We start from the raw sequence: 16,484 nt of genomic DNA, 5'->3' as shown, positions 1-16,484 counted from the left end.
CTAAATGAGATCAGTCCTGAGTGTTCATTGGAAGGACTGATGTTGAAGCTGAAACGCCAACACTCTGGCCACCTGACGTGAAGAACTGATTCACTGGAAAAGACCTTGATGCTGGGAAAAATTGAAGGCGGGAGAAGGGGATGACAGAGGATGAGATGGCTGGATGGCATCAATCACTCAATGGGACATGAGTTTTGGTAATCTCTGGGAGTTGGTGATGGACAGGGAGGCCTGGCATGCTGCAGTCCGTGGGGTTGCCAAGAGTCGGACACAACTGAGTGACTGAAGTGAACTAAGCCAACTAAGAACAGGATTTATAATGCTCTTTAATAAATCAAAGAAGAAAAAATCTGCCAACACAAGCAAAAAAATGGGCAAAAGAATTTAAAAGTCACTTCATAAAAAAGAAAGATTGGCCAGCAAACATATAAAAATGTACTTAATTTCATGAGTAACTAGGGAAATGCAGAGTAAAACTTCAATGAGATATAACTGCACATCCAAAAGATTGGCAAAATTAAAAAAAAAAAAAAAAAACAAAAAAAAACCTGTTAACACCAGAGTTGAGCAAAGTGGAAAAGCACGACATCTCTGTTGCTCAGGGAAAACTTTGTTTTAATCTCATAAAATTTAAGATGCAAATATCCAATGATCAAGGACCATTCCTAGGCATATATAGCTGTTGCACTAGGTGAAGGGATAGGCTATCCACTCCAATATTCTTGGGCTTCCCTAGTGGCTCAGATGATAAAGAATCTGCCCACAAGGCAGGAGATCTGGGTTCGAACCCTGGGCTGGGAAGATACCCTAGAGAAGGGAATGGCTATCCACTCCAGTATTCTTGCCTGGGTAATTCCATGGACAGAGGAGCCTGGCGGGCTACAGTCCATGGGGTCGCAAAGAGTTGGACATCACCGAGAGACTTTCACACATAAAATAATGTTCACTGTGCAACTATGATCCTCCTTCCCCCAAAACCCACTGTCCACAGTCAACAGAATGAATAAAGTGTTACATTAATGCAAAGGTAAATTATACATCAATGATGATGAACAAAGTTGTTACAAGCAACAAAATGGATGAATCCTATGTTGGATGAAAGAAGAATCCCATCTTGAAGGAAAATATAGTATAATTCTATTTACATAAAATTTAAAAACCATCAAAAGTAAACAGTATTGTTTAGGTACAAACATAGGAGTTAACATTGCAAATAAAAACAAAGACACAGTTATCACAAAAGGTGGAACAGTGCTAATTGCTAGAGGGTACTGTGTGGGGAAGCTGGCTGTGACTGGGAAGGGACTATCAGGGGAGTTTCTGGGCTGCTGTCCATGTTGTATTGATTTGAGAGCTTGTTATACAACTAGTTACTTTAAAATTATTCCCAAAATTGTGTTTTTGTATTTTATGTACTCTTTTGAATATGTATATACACATAAATGTGTATATACACGAATACATATATATTTCTTAAATAAAGAAAGCTAAGACATGGCAAGAGAAACAAATTATTGACTGGTTTCTTACGGGGACACCCAAGACTGCAACTTCCTGATTTATGTTTTGAATTTGTTAGAAGTAAAATAGTTAAAGCACTACCTAATGACTGTATCTATCTGCCATCACTTCATGGCAAATAGATGGGAAACAGTGGAAACAGTGGCTGACTTTATTTTTCTGGGCTCCAAAATCACTGCATATGGTGACTGCAGCCTTGAAATTAAAAGACGCTTACTCCTTGGGAGGAAAGTTATGATCAACCTAGACAGCATATTAAAAAGCAGAGACATTACTTTGCCAACAAAGGTCCGTCTAATCAAGCTATGGTAGGCTACAGTTCACCGGGTCGCAAAGAGTTGGACACGACTGAGCGACTTCACTTTCACTATAAATTAGTAACCTACTGCTCTGAACTCTAAAAAGTAATGAATGGGCTTTAGAAATCCCCAACCAACAGTCTGGGATTTACCAGATCTTCCCCCTCAATTGTTTTAAGAGAATTTCCAGGAGCCAAAAGCACTTGGAAGTAATGTCCATCCACATCCAGTGAGTGCTATATCTCCATGACTGCACACCTTGAAAACTAGGAAACACCAAAGCAATACTACTCACAAAATGAATAGTAAAACTGGAATCTCCAGAGTCAACTTCAGAACAGGATTTACAAAGATAATGTCAAATTTCTTGATTTATTTTTAATAAGTAAAAAATCACTCAGTGGTACTGTACAAAATCAAATCATTAATTTTTGCACCTGGTATTTCAATCACCAGCACAGTGATCTCATGGTACAGAAATAAAACAGAAATAAAATTCATGCTGGCTTTCCAGTTTAGCAGAACTAAATAGAAGAAATAAATGGCAATCCTTTTACCCATAGGGGAAAAAAAAAAGCAATGACAACATGGTTTCACATTTAATCATAAAATGAACTTAATCTTTGTTGATTCTGTTTATATCTGCTAAAGCACTGATCTCCAGAAATAAGAATTGATAGCCTGGTTCTGTTCTAAATTTACTTCTGAAGAGATGTAGAGATTTATATAGAATATAAGTAAGATATAAGATCATAGTTGAGAATTATTGAATGGCTACCAAGAAAGTATCAGTTGCTGTCATAGAGTACAAAACAAAAAAGTGGAACAGACTTCTTATAGGAAAGTTCTTTTATTACTGCTAGCCTCTAATGTTCCAAGCCACAGAGCTTTGATATTCCTGAATTCAATTTTAAATAATATTAATTTTAAGCACTGTGTTTGCAATATACATGAAGTGAGAGGGAAGGATATGATGAACCAAAATTAATTGCTTATTTCAAAGGTAGTCAGTTCCTTTAGACTCATCCTGTCCACTTATCTTTGCCTCCAATGCAGATTACCCTTTAATCATACAAACTCAACCTCCATTCCCAAATATATTTTCCCAATTGGATGATGCTTTTACAAAAGAATGAAACAATACACCTGGTTGACTAAACTATATACAGGTGGAATAAAAGGAAAGTTAAGGAGGGAATAGAAAAAGATATCAAATTGGATTAATACTGATGTGAATCTAGTTTTTAATTTATCAAAGTACTTATTAATGGTCTGAACAGAAAAACAGAGGAAAAGCAGCTAGAAAGAAATGACATTCTGTGGTTATGAAATGCCAATTGCTTTAGGACGCATGATAGCATTGGAAGTAAAAGAAACACTTGCTGTTTTCACTGAGTTTACAGTGTTGAGTATACTTTGTTATTTTAATGAAAGCATTTCTATGAATACCTGCAATAGCTCCTAGCAGAAAACAGAAAGTTTCTATCAATAAAGATCTAAAAAAATAAATTTTTATCTTTGTCAACTCCCTTTCTGGGAGTGTGTAATTAAATAATACATTTCCCTTTAAAATAAAAAAATTTTTTTCTGTCCATTTGTTCGCTGGAAGAAAAAAAAAAATCAAGACTCAACTAGTGATAATTTTTTAATTTCTACTCTTCACCTACTTCTAAGGACACTCCATTTACAAAACCTTTTAGTCTTATATACTATGACAGTTAGGTTTAGAGTTCCAAATAAATAAAATAGCCACATTAGAAGGCATATTGATGAATCAAATGACCAACCGTATTTATCTGCTCACATTCGTGGATTCTCTAAGAGGGCTGTCAAGAGTTCACACAGTATTGTTAACAGTTAGTTCCGGTTAACACCTGTCATCATGACTTGCGACACTGATGTCGTCAACAAAGATCCTGATTTTGGAGAGACAGTGATATAGCAAACTCTGGTAAAATGAGCGAGGTAACATTTGTACAGTTCTAAATGTCTACTCTTTATCCACTGCTACTATCCCCCACTCCACTGATGTTAAATTCAAAGCCTCATCTTGAGAGGGGCAGGGAGCCAAATACTATTTGAAAGAAAAATGGGCCTCAAATACTAAACAACCACAACAATTCATAAAATGAGATTAAATGTTTTGGATAATTACATTTGTAACTTTCAATTTCTTGATGTTTTATCTCTTCTAGTCTTGGATATGTAATTTTTCCTTCGTTTCATCCAAAGAAGTTAATACACAGTTTTTTGGTAAGCATTATAAAATGGCATTCCAGTTCAAAGTTGCTTGTGATCACATCCACATATGAAGCACTACACGAGTGTATATACTGTGCTTCAAAATGCTTTACAATTCTTCACTGTACTTTCTTTTTTTACTGATGGTTCCCTTAAATTAAGGCTTTATCAAAGAGAAATCCATAGCATTTTGAGCTGACTTTTTTAGTTTCTGAATTGAGTGCATTCTTTCCAAAATCAAGTAGTCTTAAATTTAAGACAACTTCTGCTCATCAGTGTCATGGCTAAAGTAGTATCTTACTGGAGGTCCAGGTAAATCTTCGTCTCCATCAGTATCTGGAGCAAATGACACAGTAAGATCCACATATTTCTTTTCAGCAGAAGGCTTCACAAGTTTATGCATTCTAAGGAAAATAAGCAAGAAGAAATAATTTGGTAAAGTCTGTAAAATGAAAGAGCGATTCAAAGATTATGTTGTCCAAAGAATCTGATCTTGTTTAAATTTACTTTTAAATGTAGCAATTCATCTCCTTTCGTATAATTAAGGAAATGAATGATTTACCTAACAATTTTTACCTCTGTTGGTAATGATAAAGAATACAGACCATATATTAAAAAATACCCCCCCCCAAAAAACCTCATACCAAAAAACCCCACAATGTAAGCAATGCTTTTAAAAAATGAATATATAGATGGGAAGTATAGATTCCTGTTCTTGTGAATGAAGCTTATATTATTAGTGGGGGGAGATGATAATATAGTGACTATTAGTGACAAATGTTATGAGAAAGGGAACAAGTCGAGCAGAATAAAGGGGATTAGGAGTGCTAGGCTGGGAGAGTGGACAGGATATAGTATTAGATGGGGTTCAGAGGGGCCTCTTTAGGAAGTGCAAAGACCAGAGGTGAGAGTTAGTCAAATGGCCATCTCAGAAAGAGTTGTAAGCAAAGGGAAATACCAGAGCAAAGGTCCCATGCTGGAGAATGGAATGTTCAAGGAAAAGTAAGGAGTTAACTGTAACTGGAATATTGTGAGCAAGGACAGAGAAGTATGAAAGGAACTCAGAGGAGTAAGTGGGAACCAGATACTTTAGGGCCGTGCAGACCACTGAAAAGACTGGCTGATTTTGCTCCCTCTCTTCCTTTTTGTCTCTGCTTAAATGTCAGCTTATCAAATCAAAATATGACAGGCAGAGAGATTACCAAGATTATCCAACATACCAATATACTGTATCAATTTAACACACCTTTATTCTGCTTTATTTTTCCATAGCACTTACCACCATCTGATATTCATGTCTAATAGTTATGCAAATTCCTCAAGAAGGGTAGGGACTTTGCTTCACTGGCTGTATCCCTAATGCTCACAAAAGTACCTGGGATATAGCAGGTACTCTTTGAAAAAATGTGTTGAATAAATGAATGACAATAACAATTGGCATTTTTTTTTAATACTTCAGTCTCACCAGCCTAATCCTCACTGCTTGCATATAAGAGGTGGATCTGCTTTTACTTAGTATATTGATCAAATCAGGTTTCTAAGCTCATTAGTTTCAAAGCTGACTCAGAACTACAATAAACTCACAAGAATATTGTAATCCTATAAATCTTACTTGGAAGGTAGCCTATGGAACTTAGTATATTCACTGTCTTTATTTCTGTCATTAGATAAGAATAAATCATATATTTTAATCTGAACTACAATAATCTCTATACTTAATTTTCTAGTGTACATCCAACTTACATTTCAATTTCTGAGAATCTCTTGCATACAATGTTTTATACTTACGTTAACTTCAATCTTTTTGCATGACCAGGCACTATAGGAACATAGAGCATTTTGACTCCTTGTACCACCATTGTTGGCTCAATTCCATACTTCTCCTAAAAATGAATACCGAAAAGAGTACAATCAAAGCTCCATCGAAATAGAAATGGTATGTGACAATGTTTTACAACCAGTAGTAAGAGGGCAAATTAAAAAAATAAATAAATAAATAAATAAAAAGAGAGAGAGCAAATTTCTGATAAATAATATTTACAAAAAGCTCTAAGAGACATGACTGAACATTAATGAGATCATGTATAAAAACTAACAGACTCAAAGCAACTAATGAATAATTGTCTCACTTTAACTGCATTTATGAAATCCAAGAGGGTGAAATCTTCTTTTCCATGTATAGTCCATCTGTCCCAAATTGTAAATGATATTCCATTTCTGTTGTAGAAAAATATTTAGAACAAAAACATTTACATTTTCTTCCCTTGAGTAATAATAAAAACCCCCCAGAAATCCACTATTTGTAATTTAACTAGATATTAATGTGGGAGTATAAAAAAGGAAAATATAACTTAAAATATTCCAAAATTTTACTTCCCCAGTACACTACACAGGTAACCATTTTTATCAGAACCTTATTATCTTTCCAATGTCTCATTATAAACCAGTATGTCTTAGCAAGAGAGTTTGGTTTCTCAATAGCTGCATGAGTTTCATTTCACTGTGTGGATGTTTCAGTCTCCTATCATCGGACACTTGGGTTGTTCTAATCTTTGGCTATGATAAACAATGCCAGAATGAACATCCTATACATATATCATTTGAGATGAGTGAAACCGTTTATGCAAGTTTGAACCATAGTGCTGTATATGTTTTAATATGGGTTATATTATTTTATATTCTCACCAATATATTATTTTATATTCTCACCAATAATGTACGAGAGTAAAGCTTTCTCACACTCTTGCCAAGATGGCAATTTTCAAATTTTTTGCTGTTACCAGTTTAAACTGTAAAAAATGAAAGTCCCAGGGAATTGTTCTGCTTTGTCATACAGCTTTCGGAACTAGATGCTTATTCTTATTATCCATTAGTCAGACACTAGGGGTGGCTTCTAATTCATCTGAGTTAGACAGACATAGAGGAAACGGTAAGAAAGTAGAATGCTGAACAGTGTGGCAGATTAACAGTGTGCTGACTACACTATGGCTAGTTTAGTCGGCAGTGCTTCACGCCAGATGCATAAGAATGAAACTGGACTCCTATCTTCACCATACACAAAAATTATCTCGATTATCAGAATGAATTGAACACCTGAATTAAGACCTAAAACCATAAAATTCCTAGAAGAAACCTTAGGTGGTAAGCTCCTTGACACTAGGTTTTGGTGATGATTTTTTAGATTTGACAGCAAAAGTAAAGGCAATAAAATAAAAAATAAACAAGTGGGACTGTATCAAACTCAAAATCCGCACAGGGGGAAAAAATCAACAAAATGAAAATGCAACCTACTAAATGGGAGAAGATATTTGCAAATCATATATCTGATAAGGATTTAATACACAAAATATATAACAAACTCAGACAACTCAACAGCAAAAAATGCATACAATCCAATAACAAAATGGGCAAATGACCTGAACAATTTTCCAGAGCAAACATACAGATGACCAATAGGTAGATAAAAGGATGCTCATTATTACTATCAGAGAAATACAAATCAAAGCCATGCTGAGGTATCATCAGACACCTGTTAGGATGGTTATCATCAAAAAAAAAAAAAAAAAAAGGTAACAAATGCTGGCAAGGATGTGAAGCAATTCAACCTCTTGTACATTTCTAGTGGGAATGTAAAATGATACAGCCACTATGGAATGCAGATTTAGGTTCTTCAAATAAAATAAAAACAGAACTACCATGTGATCTAGGAAATTCACTTCTGGGTATTTATCCAAAGAAGATGCCAACACTAACTTGAAAAGGTATCTGTACTCCCATGTTCACCGAAGCATTGTTTATATAATAGGCAAGACATGGAATCAATCTAAGTGTCCATTTTGGAGGAATGGAAAAAAAAAGTGTGGTGCCATATACAATGAAGTATTATTCAGCCATAAAAACAATGAAATCCTGCCATTTGCAACAACAGAGATGGACCTTGAAGACATTATACTAAATAAGTCTGACAGAGAAAGACAGATACCTTATCACCTTATGTATATGTGGAATTTAAAACAAACAAACCATCTCTCTTCCCCAGAAAACTCAATCAACTAACTAGACAAAAACCAAAAAATCCACAAGCTGACAGAAACAGAAGCAGGCGGTGAGGGTGAACGAAATGGTTAAAGGGAATCAAGAGGTACAAACTCCTGGTCGTGAGCTAAGCCATGGGTACAAAACGTGCAGCACAGTGACGACAGTCAGTAAATAATACTGCACTGCATATCTGAAAACTGCTGAGTGAGTAAATCCTGAATGTTCTCATCAGAAAAAAAATTCTGTAACTATGTTTGATAACGGATGGTGACTGAACTTATTGTGGTAATCATTTCACAACATACACAGGTGTCGAATCTTTATGTTGTACACCTGAAGCTAAATTAATATTGCATGTCAATTATATAATTAAAAAGAAAAAGGAAAAAAATGCTACATGAAGATGGGGTTATGACCTTGTCTTGAAGTGATAGAAAAGATATGTATGTGTAGAGAGGAAAAGGAGAGATAAAGCTATTGTTTTTCCCTTTTAAAAAGCAAAAAAAACTATTTCATTCTCATTATACAAGAGAAGCAGACCTTCATGCATACCTGATCTCAGTTTTTCTTACTTCAGATGTCTCTGAAAACACTATGATTGGAATGGCTAAGTTAAGAAAACAATTTTTGTAAGCTTCAAATGGATAGTCGCCAGCTACTTTGATCATCTCCAATGCAACCTAGGTAAAAGAAGGTGATCTGATTATATAAATAGCCTAAAACTAACTATAACTTTAATTGCACTTATATAATTTTCCTGAATTTTTCTCAAGCATTTCTGTGTAGAGAATAAAAGTAGTTATTAGACTAGAGTAATAAAGATTTCTGTAAGTCTAATTAATCTGACCATGTAATCTTCCTACTTCAAAAGCAGACACCAACACTCAAGAAATCCAGCTGTCTGAAATCATTTAATAACAGAACAGTAACTACACAGCTTCCACGAGTAACAGTACAGGATGGTGTAACAATTAGCGCGGCCCTAAAGACTCTAAATTGTTCAGGAGTTGTTAAGGAAACACTAAATCGAAAGAAATCCAAATCACTATTGAGAATAGCACTTTTTTAAGGCAAAGAACTAAAATCTAATATTATCAAAGTGCAAAGTCTAGGCTAGTTCATTTTATTCAAGAAAAATAAAGCACATGGATTATATGGCAGATATAAAGGTGATTAAGAGGATTATTGCTTGTAAGAAAAATTATACTCTAACTCAATGGAGCTTATTTAAAAATGTTTGCATTATCTGTAAAAGTTCAAAATACAGGACTACTGTATTTTCAGAAATACCTTACAATTTTAAATTATAAGGTCAATAAGTATCCTTCCTTCTCTAAGATCTCTGAGTGAATGGTTTAGGGGTGGTATAATAGGGAAGACAGGAAAGAAACAATGATATAGCAACATTTTCACAGAATAATAATCTCACCAAGCCAGAAACTGCAGCAGTAGATGTTGCTATAGCAGGTATAATTCTACCTGCTATGCGCTTTGTTTTCAAACGGTCAGCGGGTTCAATACTATACATTTTGGCACGAAGATTTGATGCAGCTGTGATGAAATCTACGTGTCCATTATGATCATCATCTTTTTCAAATGAAAGCACTGCCATCTGAAGGTCACCTGATGATAACAACCAAAAAAACAAAGTTTGCTAGTAAGTAATAAAGGCTTTACTAAGTAAAAGCCATATGGGCTCACTACTGTTGAAGAATCCTTTCTGTGTTTTGTTTAGCTTTGGAAGTAACTGAAAAATACCAAAATAAAAAAAAAAAGAAAGAAAGAAAAGTCAGAGAACTGAAGTTATTGAAGGACATGAAAATGATGGCTTTAATAACCACTAAATTAGAGAAATTTTGATATTAAAAAACTTTTCTAAAAATATAAAAACAAAGTCATGTACATTTACTATTAAACAGTTTACAATAAAAAAGTCAACACTGGGTACTGTTCAAAAATTAATTCCCTAAGTACTACTCTGAAATATTTTACCTCTGATAACTAAGAATAGAGTCAACCGGTCAAATAAAAATAAGTATTTTGGAGGAAGTTTTTTAGATTAATTTGTGGTTCCCCAAGTCATTCTGCAGACAGGTGTAGCTTGATCTGTGATGAAATGAAAAAGTAAGAAATGGTAATAAGTTTTTTCTAGAATTCTATTAACTTAGCATATCAACTGTTTACTTGCAAAATAAATAGTTGGCTATAAATCACACAGTTGTGTCCGACTCTTTGCAACCCCATGAACTGTAGCTCGCAGACTCTGTCCATGGGATTCTTCAGGCAAGAACACTGGAGTGGGTTGCCATTCTCTTCTCCAGGGTAATTTCCCAACACAGGGATTGAACCTGGGTCTCCCGCATTGCAGGGAGATTCTTTTACTGTCTGAGCCCACCAGGGATGCCCTAAATAGTTGGCTAATCTAGGCTTTTTTCTTGAATTTTACTGGTCTTTATGTAAAATCCCCAAAGTTTGGAAACTGCTGATTTATGTAGTTAAAGGATGCTGAGGAGGTCTCAAAACATAACCTAGTACAGATCTGTTTTTCAGTAATTAAAAGTTCAGTTTCCTATATTTAAGATCATTTAGCAAGGGTGTACAAAGGTCAGATTTATACTATCTGTGTATAATTATGGAGGCCAAGAAGAAATCTGTCTATAATCTTTTTATCCTAAAGTGATTTAACTGGGTCTCAGGTTTAGTCTGGCTTCTCTGGTATCTCAGCTGGTAAAGCATCTGCCTGCAATGCAGGAGAGCTGGGTCCGATACCTGGGTTAGGACATCCCCTGCAGGAGGGCATGGCAACCCACTCCAGTATTCTTGCCTGGAGAATCCCCATGGACAGAGGAGCATAGCGGGCTGCAGTCCATGGAGATGCAAAGAGTTGGACATGACTGAGCAACTAAGCATGCACGCACACACGCAGGGTTAGTCTCCACAAGGACTCCATTTTTCATTCATTCTGCTAGCGCTAAGTTATAAAGCAAGGACGTAACAGAATCTCAAGGATTAAAAGAATCAGAACAATAAAAACAAAGCAGACTTACATATCAGCCTTGAAAGGTAAGGAAATGGTGGAGAAAACTGGCGAATTCAGTTCTAGTTCAAGATGAATAGTGACTTTCATATGATCATGAAATCAAGTAATATCATTATTATTACTGTTATTATTTAATTTCACAACCTTCTGAGTGTAGAGTTTAGTGAAAATAAAATATTTTTAGCTCAAAATATTTTTATAAGGATTTCCCCTTACTTGTGGTAGCTTCATTAGATGAAATAGCCTTTTCTAGTTGGAAAACAGCATTCCTCTCATCTTCACTGCTCACAGGAACATGGTCTGGTTTCCTCGCAGTTTCATCTGTTTGAACAACCTTTGAATATATGTATATGTATTCATTAATGATAGCACCTCTTACACAGAAGCTTAATTAACATATCTGCTTTTATCAAAGAAGTCATAAAGAGGAAACATTCTATCTAGTTTAATTAGATGATTAACCACTATGGTCCAAAGTATTTTATACCTTATATTGGTAAATAATATTATATTATTTACATATTTATTATCTACTGCCTCACACTGACACATAAACTCTATGAGAACAGGAGTTTTTATCTGAGAGAATCTCAATATATCTAAAATAAACCTGCCTAAGTTAAAGATTCTTACTGAATACTTTATAAGATCTGAGTTCATACAAATTTCTTTTAAAATTCTACACTAAAATAAAGTTAATATTAATCAATAGCTTGCAATTCTGAAAAATCAACTTCAAACCAAATTATGTATCTCTAACGAGTGCAAAGTTCTTTTGTGTCTCAAAGAAATTGAAGAAATCCACAAACCATATAATATGGGCACAAAAAATATTTATTGAATGCTGACAAGAAGTTCTATCCCAAAGAATATGTGTTCCTTCTAGCTGCATGCTTAGGACAGCACATAAAAGTAATCTATCTTTAAGAAATTACTTATTAAAAACAAGGTCAGAGAAGTTTAGATCAGTTCAGTTCAGTCGCTCAGTCATGTCCGACTCTTTATGATCCCACAGACTGCAGCACACCAGGCCTCCCTGTCCATCACCAGCTCCCAGAGCCTACTTAAACCCATGTCCATCAAGTTCATGATGCCACCCAACCATCTCATCCTCTGTCGTCCCCTTCTCCTCCTGCCTTCAATCTTTCCCAGCAGCAGGGTCTTTTCTAATGAGTCAGTTCTCCGCATCAGGTGGCCGAAGTATTGGAGTTTCAGCCTCAGCATCAGTCCTTCCAATGAATATTTGGGACTGATTTCCTTTAGGATTGACTGGTTGGATCTCCCTGCAGTCCAAAGGGCTCTCAATAGTTTTCTCCAACACCGAAGTTCAAAAGCTTCAAGTCTTTGGCACTCAGCTTTCTTTACAGTCCAACTCTCACATTCATACATGAGCACTGGAAAAACCATAGCTTGATTAGACAGACCTCTGCTGGCAAAGTAATGTCTCTGCTTTTTAATATGCTGTCTAGGTTGGCCATAACTTTTCTTCCAAGAAGCAAGTGTCTTTTAATTTCATGGCTGTAGTCACCATCTGGAGTGATTTTGGAGCCCCCCAAAATAAAGTCTGTCACTATTTCCATTGTTTCCCCATCTACTTGCCATGAAGTGATGGGACCAGGTGCCATGATCTCAGATTTCTGAATATTGAGCTTTAAACCAACTTTTTTCACTCTTCTCTTTCATCAAGTGGCTCTTTAGTTCTTCACTTTCTGCCATAAGGGTGGTATCATCTGCATGTCTGAGGTTATGATATTTCTCCCGGCAATCTTGATTCCAGCTTGTGCTTTTCCAGCCCAGTATTTCCCATGATGTACTCTGCATATAAGTTAAATAAGCAGGGTGACAATATACAGCCTTGATGTACTCCTTTCCCGATTTGGAACCAGTCTGTTGTTCCATGTCTAGTTCTAACTGTTGCTTCTTGACCTGCATACAGATTTCTCAGGAGGCAGGTCAGGTGGTCTGGTATTCCCATCTCTCTAAGATTTTTCCACAGTTTGTTGTGATCCACACAGTCAAAGGCTTTGGCGTAGTCAATAAAACAAAAGTAGATGTTTTTCTGGAACTCTCTTGCTTTTTTGATGATCTAGCAGATATTGGTAATTTGATATTCTCAAACCAAGAAACTAGCTACATCATTACTGAAATACTACTTCTTTTTTAAAAAGACACATCCCACATTTTCCATATTAAATATTATAAGTATTTGAGAAATATTAAGGAGTCAAGGAAGCAGTAATTTTTATTTGCTAGAATGTGCAGTTGATATTTTTGGCTGTGGCATCTGTTAACTAGGAGTGCCAGACCCTGAAGCTTTGGGGAAGCTGCTTCAAGGAGTTTTAAGCTAGTAAGTCCTGTTAAAATTGTGACTTCATTGCTCAGGATGATATATTACCCCTAAACTTCAATACAGAAAGAAGCAATTCAAGCTAGAAAACACTGAAGAGAGCAGTAAAGACCTGCAAAGTTATTGATGCCTATTTCCTTGGCGGCTGTCTAGCAGTTTTGTCCATTAGAAACATGGGCTAGGAATTTTTATAAAGGAATTTTGTTTATCCTTTCTGTACTTTGTGACTACAAGTCACGAATATTTCATTCAGAAAGTCCATTTACTTGTACAAAATGAACTACCTACAAGTTTCCTTTTCTCTAAAATAAAAATGCAGAGTGGAAGACTGCAAAACCATTTCCTACTTGAATTCTGCATGGAGGCATCATTACTCCACACTTTCCAGTATAGTTAAAGGATAAGGGGAACACAAGGGTTCTGTTTATTGTTAAGGGTTTACTGTTTATTGTTACTGTTGAGGGTTTTGTGGTTTATTTATTTATTTTTAGAGTGCATACAAAAAGGGATATGATGAACTGAAAAAAACATTTAGTATTTGAAACTTTCCTATTTACCCTGCATAAATTTCATGTTCCACCTTTATTAATACTCCCTATCTCTCTCTCCTTCCAACATATTTGCCTGGCAAAATTCCAACCCTTGTTAAAATCCTATTCCCAGGTATTTTACAAGAGCATCCAAGCAGCTAAACTGCCTTTTCTCCAGACTCATTTGGTGGAATACATTATTGGAATTAACATTAAGTGGATCCTAAGCATTGTCTCAAAATTATACATTTTCTAATTTCTCACTTAGCCCATGGCAATTATTCATATCTTTCTTTTTTTGCTCTGCTCAAACATCCTCTATCTTTTCCCCATCACTCAGAGCTATTAATCTTGTTTCTTTTCTTCAACTAAGAAAACAACAATCTTTTTTTCCCCCCTCTCATACTCAAAGCAATTCCTTATAAATCCTATCAGGGCTACAGCAAAATATACACAGAATTCAACCTCTTAAAACTTCCCTTACTTCATTCAAATCACTGTCATCTCTTGCCTATAATATCCTAATAGCTTATTTTGCTTCCTCTCTCATGTCCCATATAATCCTTCTTAACACAACTGCCAAGGTCCTCCTTTTAAATATGTCAGATTGTACTCTGTGTTTTAAATGTTCAATTGGCTTATTGCATAATAAAACATAAAGTACTTATCATAACCCTCACTATCTCTCCAATCTCACTGTCTACCACTCTTCTCTTGCATAGTCTCCTCGAGAAAAATTCCAGCCTTCAAAGTCTTTGAAGGCCTTTCTCTCCTTTTCTTGCTCTGCTGTTTGCACTGCTTTTCCACCAGATAATAGCACGGCTCACTCCTCATTTCCTTCAGGCTTCTGTTCAGACATAACCATATCAGAGAAGCTGTCTTCTTTTAGCTCACATAAAATGACACCAGCTCCATCACCTTTGTTTCCCTGCTTTGCCTTTTCTTACTACCTCTTCTGCCCATAATGCAATATTACATAATTATTGGCACTTTAAAAAAAAATAGTCTGTCTTTGGTCCCTTAGAATATAACTCCTACAAGAACAAGAATTTTGTTCATTATGGGCTTTTCCAGGTTTAGAATGAAACTTGACGCAAGAAGTAGTTCAATGATTATTTGCTGAATGAATGAACTTGTACACATACCTTGTCGGACGGTTTGAATTCCTGAATCTTTACTTCAGAAAGAATATTCAACAGGGTATCTGCTGATAAGTCCTGATTTTAAAACAGTAATTTTTATCAGCATATTCTTAAAATTCTGAATTCTAAAGCTAAAAACAACCAAAAATGGTACTTTAACATGCTAAAATATTTGAGTAATTTATAACTGTTTAGACCACATCTGTTTGCTTGTGACATTTACTTTTATTTCTATAGAAATATCATCCATAAAGGCTGGGAGGTGGGGTGGTGCATGTGAAAAAGTACTTAATAGTCAACATATTAGTTGACCGAAATCTTAAGTCTTTCCACAAATTCTTAAGAAGTTAGTTTTAGGACTGCTTTTGAGTATCACACAGAGTGCCCTGAGATCAGGAACTATCTCTTCAATGTTTTAAAAAGTTCCCTGCAGAAAGTTTTACTCAATATACACTGACTCAATAGTAAATGAATAAATAAATAAATGGAATTCATATCTTCAGAAGCTGGAAAATATTTACATGGTTCAAGATAAACTTAGATGAATTTAAAGCTATATATGTTTTCATTATTAAGAATCTGCTTAGGAATAACTGAGACATAGTGCTTTTGAGGTCACCTACAACTCTTATCACAAATTCACTTTTTTCACAAGAAGAATAACTAACTGGATACCATTATCTTTACCAGACATTTATGGTATATTTTACTGTGTTTTAACCCCAAAAGGGATTAATCTACATTTTTATGTAGATTCAAAAGAGCCAGTGCTAGTTATGAAACTGGCTGATGTTCTCCCATTCAGCCTAATACCTAAAAGTATAACAATTTATTTAGCTCTATTACGCATTTGAGGATGAAGATTCACTAATGCAGGCCTCCCTTTCAAATAAAACTGCATTAGATCCTTTATATATTAGTCAATGTCTAAGAAAAAATGTATAAATGATAAAAGTTAAGAAATGTTATGGGAGATATGGGAGAGCATTTTCAGATCTCCTGAGATGCACATAGGTTAATTTCACAAAATAAGCCAAACAAATGTTAATAAAAAGAACCACTAAGGAATATTTAAAATTTGTTATGATATAGGCCACTTTGGGTTTTCAAAGTAATTATAATAGTTTGTCAGTCACAAACATTTTAAAAATAGTAAAGAATTCTTTCACAAATATTTGTTTCACTACTTAAATTCAAAAAGAAAAATTAAACTTTCTCCCACTTAGTAATGCTGCAATGAGGTGTTTAGCTTCTGCTATATTAGAAAGGGCAACACTACAACAAAATTAAAAGTTTATATTAAAGAATGATTCTTATAAAACACGT

At 35.1% G+C, this 16,484-nt stretch overlaps 1 protein-coding gene across 1 annotated transcript in view; it reads right to left on the bottom strand.

The window, feature by feature from the left end:
* Positions 1–2,651: 2,651 nt before the first annotated feature.
* UBA6 (ubiquitin like modifier activating enzyme 6) overlaps positions 2,652–16,484 on the bottom strand; it is a 79,911-nt gene continuing 66,078 nt past the window's right edge. Inside the window, exons 27-33 of the mRNA XM_043906629.1 lie at positions 15,162–15,233; positions 11,356–11,473; positions 9,529–9,722; positions 8,652–8,779; positions 6,191–6,278; positions 5,850–5,944; positions 2,652–4,465 (exon numbers count right to left, since the gene is read on the bottom strand). Coding sequence (XP_043762564.1) covers positions 4,315–4,465; positions 5,850–5,944; positions 6,191–6,278; positions 8,652–8,779; positions 9,529–9,722; positions 11,356–11,473; positions 15,162–15,233 — 846 coding nt within the window. The 3' untranslated portion in view covers positions 2,652–4,314. The remainder of the gene's footprint in view (positions 4,466–5,849; positions 5,945–6,190; positions 6,279–8,651; positions 8,780–9,528; positions 9,723–11,355; positions 11,474–15,161; positions 15,234–16,484) is intronic.

Source organism: Cervus elaphus, chromosome 6, assembly GCF_910594005.1.
Source record: "Cervus elaphus chromosome 6, mCerEla1.1, whole genome shotgun sequence".
NCBI lineage: Eukaryota > Metazoa > Chordata > Mammalia > Artiodactyla > Cervidae > Cervus > Cervus elaphus.
Note: the sequence above shows the minus strand (reverse complement) of the source record. Positions and strands in the feature narration are given on the sequence as shown.